At 58.7% G+C, this 3695-nt stretch overlaps 1 protein-coding gene across 1 annotated transcript; it reads right to left on the bottom strand.

The window, feature by feature from the left end:
* Positions 1 to 580: 580 nt before the first annotated feature.
* Positions 581 to 1832, bottom strand: BHLHA9 (basic helix-loop-helix family member a9). Its single transcript, XM_078066442.1, has one exon. It carries the CDS (start codon positions 1717 to 1719, stop codon positions 1066 to 1068), a length of 654 nt encoding a protein of 217 aa, XP_077922568.1. The 5' UTR covers positions 1720 to 1832; the 3' UTR covers positions 581 to 1065.
* Between the last annotated feature and the right edge of the window lie 1863 nt (positions 1833 to 3695).

Below are 3695 nucleotides of genomic sequence, written 5' to 3'. Positions count from 1 at the left end.
ACCTCTCTGAGAAGGCTGGTGGTGCCTCCCACTTTCTTGGCAGACTTGGCCTGAGGCCCTCATTCCCTTAACCTCTTCCCCATAATCTTTCCTGATTCCCTGTCTGCTCCTCATCATAGAGGCCCTGGCTGCACTGGACCCCTTTTCCCTGGGAGCTCCATGCACCCACGCTCAGGGTCCAGGCGGGACTTACTGGCCTCCAGGCCCTGGTCTGCCCGAGCCTTCCTTTCCTGAGACTGGCCCAGACTCTACTTCCATTGCAGCCCTCAGAGTGGCTCACTGCAGGGTGTCCTGTCCAGAGATGAGATGGACTGCATCCTGAGTCTCTTGGTGCCGCTCCCCCTCTTCAAATAATGTCCTCTCCCACAGTGCTCCTCGCAATGCTCAACCACATCTGGGGGCTTGCCATGAATCAATGCCCCAGGTACTACCTGTGGGCATCAGGCCCTTGGCCTGACATTCCACAGTGAGCTCCCAGACCTCAGGCCTTCCTGCCACCCTGAGCCACTGGGCCCAGTGGACACCTGATAGCAGACAGAGATAATAGCTTTTCTGTTTTTATTTAGCTCCTTCTGTTGCCTCTCTCAGATCACAGACTTGGGGTATGGGCACGGGCAGGGGATGTGGATGCCACACTATCATCAGACCACACCGGGCGTCACCCACACTCCCACATACAAGTCCCCCTGTCCAAAAGCCCCCTTTCTCCTAAAAAACAGCAAGAGAACATAGGGCTCAAAGGCACAGAAATGCGAAGTTTACTTTCCAAGAAGAGTCCATCAAGTCCAAATGGAAGAAAGAGCCCCAGCACGATCCTTGCTCCTTGCCCAGAGCCGCCACCCCTGGTTGGGATCGGGACGGCGGAGAGGGGTGCTGGGGAGTGCAGCCCTGGGCTCGAGTTCCTTCCCAACTGCCAAGGCTGCTTCCTCTCTCTATCAGGCCTTGGCCATTCAGTTTTTCTCGGTCCAGGACGTTTTTTAGTAGTCTTCCCTTTTGTAGCCCTCCTGCCATTGGTTGCTCCCCGGCCGGCCTCCCTCCAGGCGCACCGGGTCGCTCCGGGGCCAGTCAGCAGTGCTGGAAGCCCAGCCCGGGGCCCGCACGCAGGTGCCCCCGCGGCCCGGCGAAGGGAGCCCCGGGACCTCGGCGCCAGCTTCCCGTGGACGCCTGGGCCGCGCCCGGAGCCTCGGCCACCGCCCGGGGCCGTCCCGGGGGCGTGTGCGGGGAGCACGAGGCGCAGCGCGGCGCGAAGGGGCCGGCGGGCGGCGGGGCGGGCGGCGGCGGGCTGGAGCCCGCATCCCCGCTGCCCCCCGCGCGCGCGGCCTGGCCGTGGCACTCCAGGTGCCCGCAGGGCCAGCGGGGCGCGGGGCTGGCGCGCAGGACCAGGGAGAGCGCCGCGATGCGGTGGATGGCCCTGCGCAGCGTGGCGATCTTGGAGAGCCTCTTGCCGCCCAGGTCGTGCCGCAGCGCCCGGCGGAGCGCGTTGAAGGCCTCGTTGTAGTCCAGGATGCGCTTGCGCTCCCGCACGTTGGCCGCCATGCGCCGCGCCTTGGAGCGCACCGGCCGGGCGCGCTTCCTGCCGCCCGCCGCCTCCTCGGCCTCGCCGTTCTCCCTCAGCACCCCAAAGCTCCTCCCGGCCTCCAGGCAAGAGCCCCCCAAGTCCTCGGAGGAGCCCTCGGCCCCCTTGAGGCCTCTGAGGCCTCCTGGCGCGCCTCGGTGCATGGCCTTCCCCGGGCCTTGCTGCCCCGGCTCTGGCTCACGGGGCTGACAGTCCACGTTCTGAGCGTTGACTCCCGCAGGCTGGACACTCCCCGGACGGGCCCTCTCTAGCTGGGCTTTATGGCACCACGTGGCTCTCCACCCTTCCCATCCATCCATCTCCCTCCTCCTGCTTTATTACCTGCCTCCAGGTAAGCTGGCGAGGGAGGAACCGAGAGGAAGGAAACAACGAAGGGAGGAAGCATGCAGATTCTTGTACAAGGGGACCAGACGGGCAGCCCGGCCACGCCCGGGGCAGTGCTCCAGCCGCCAGGGAGAACTGGCTCTGCCTCACTCCAGGGCCTCTCTCTGGCGACCAGATTGGACATTCTACCTGCAGACCCCAAATACAGTGCCAAATGTGGCCCCCGGGCAGGAGTGCTGATGGGGTACCGGAGGGTCACGGGGCCAGTTGAGTGTGTGTCACAAACCTTGAAAGTTCTTGTCAAGGCCTGTGAACAACACAGAGCTGTCCTTGAGGAAAGCGTGACTGTCCCAGTGGGACCAATATGTCCCAGTGGGGCCCACAAGAGAGGGACTTAGCTGATACAGCAGGGCCCTGCGGATAACAGGGACCTAGAGCTTCTTGCTTTTTCAGCTACGCGAGTGAGGCTGACTGGGATTCTGGGTTTGGGTTTTGATTGGGCCTTACTCTACCTCTACCTCTCTTTGGCCCCCACTTCTGAAGGCAGAGCTGGACTGAGTCAGCAGCAGAGGGTGATGGAGATGGTCCTGTGGCCCTCCGGGTCCCTTTGTGGTACCCATCAGGGGCATCTCTTGGTATTCAGGGCCCTTGGGCTGCTCTGTCTCATGACACAGCACTGCCAAGTTATGAACTCAGTGAACCCACCCCACCCACCGATTCCTGGGGACTTGAATTTTATTTTATTTTTTTAAAGATTTATTTATTTATTTATTTATTTATTTGACAGAGAGAGAGAGAGAGAGTGAGAGCAGGAACACAAGCAGGGGGAGTGGGAGAGGGAGAAGCAGGCTTCCCGCGGAGCAGGGAGCCCGACACGGGGCTCGATCCCAGGACCCTGGGATCATGACCTGAGCTGAAGGCAGACGCTAAATGACTGAGCCACCCAGGCATCCCGGATTTGAATTTTAAATAGAGTCTCTGGAAAAAGAATAATACTTAATCCTAGAGAAAGACCCTCAGTGGAAGTTCAGGCATCCACAAGTGAGTTATTTGGAGCACCAAGCTCAATCTCATTCCCAGCCACAATCCAAATGCCTCCAAAATGCAAAGGCTTGCTGTGGCATCAGCTGGGATGGGTATAGGGTTCACATCTATCTCACCAAAGAGCATGCCAACCACCCCATTATTTCAAACTATTCATTGCTCCACGGAGGAAGAGAACAGGGCACTAGGAAACAAATTATGCATGTATCTGTGTGATTATTTGTTTTATTGTCAGTCTTGCTCACTAGACTGTAAGCATCCTAAGGACATTTGTATTTCCAGGGCTCTATTCTCCAAATCTGCAATATCTGTGAAAGTCAAAAGTGAATGAAGGCAGAGAGAAGTGGATGTTTTCTCCTCTCTACTCCATCTGTTTCCCATCGCCCCACAACACACACACATGCACACACAATCACACAGCAATGCATGCCGCCAGCAGAATTCTACACAGAGTAGAGGGCACACATGGCTGAGCACCCATGTCTACCCATCCAGCTCCTAACAGGATGTCAGTTTCACTGGGTCTCAGAGCGAGAGGTCAAAACCCAGAGAATCCGGTTTCTGAGTGTTACATTCTATGACCACCTCTGCTCCCACCCCTATCCATGTCCCTTAGCCCCTCCATGCCACTTGAGAGAGAGAATTGAGTCACTGCCCTGCTCATGGATTTGCCCAGCCCTTCAGAAAAGCCTGGCCCCAAGGGCCAAGGGTGGGCAGGTCAGGAGGTAGCAGGTGAGCATTTCAGTCCCAG

Source organism: Halichoerus grypus, chromosome 2 (assembly GCF_964656455.1).
Source record: "Halichoerus grypus chromosome 2, mHalGry1.hap1.1, whole genome shotgun sequence".
NCBI lineage: Eukaryota > Metazoa > Chordata > Mammalia > Carnivora > Phocidae > Halichoerus > Halichoerus grypus.
This window is presented reverse-complemented; position numbering and strand designations above follow the sequence as displayed.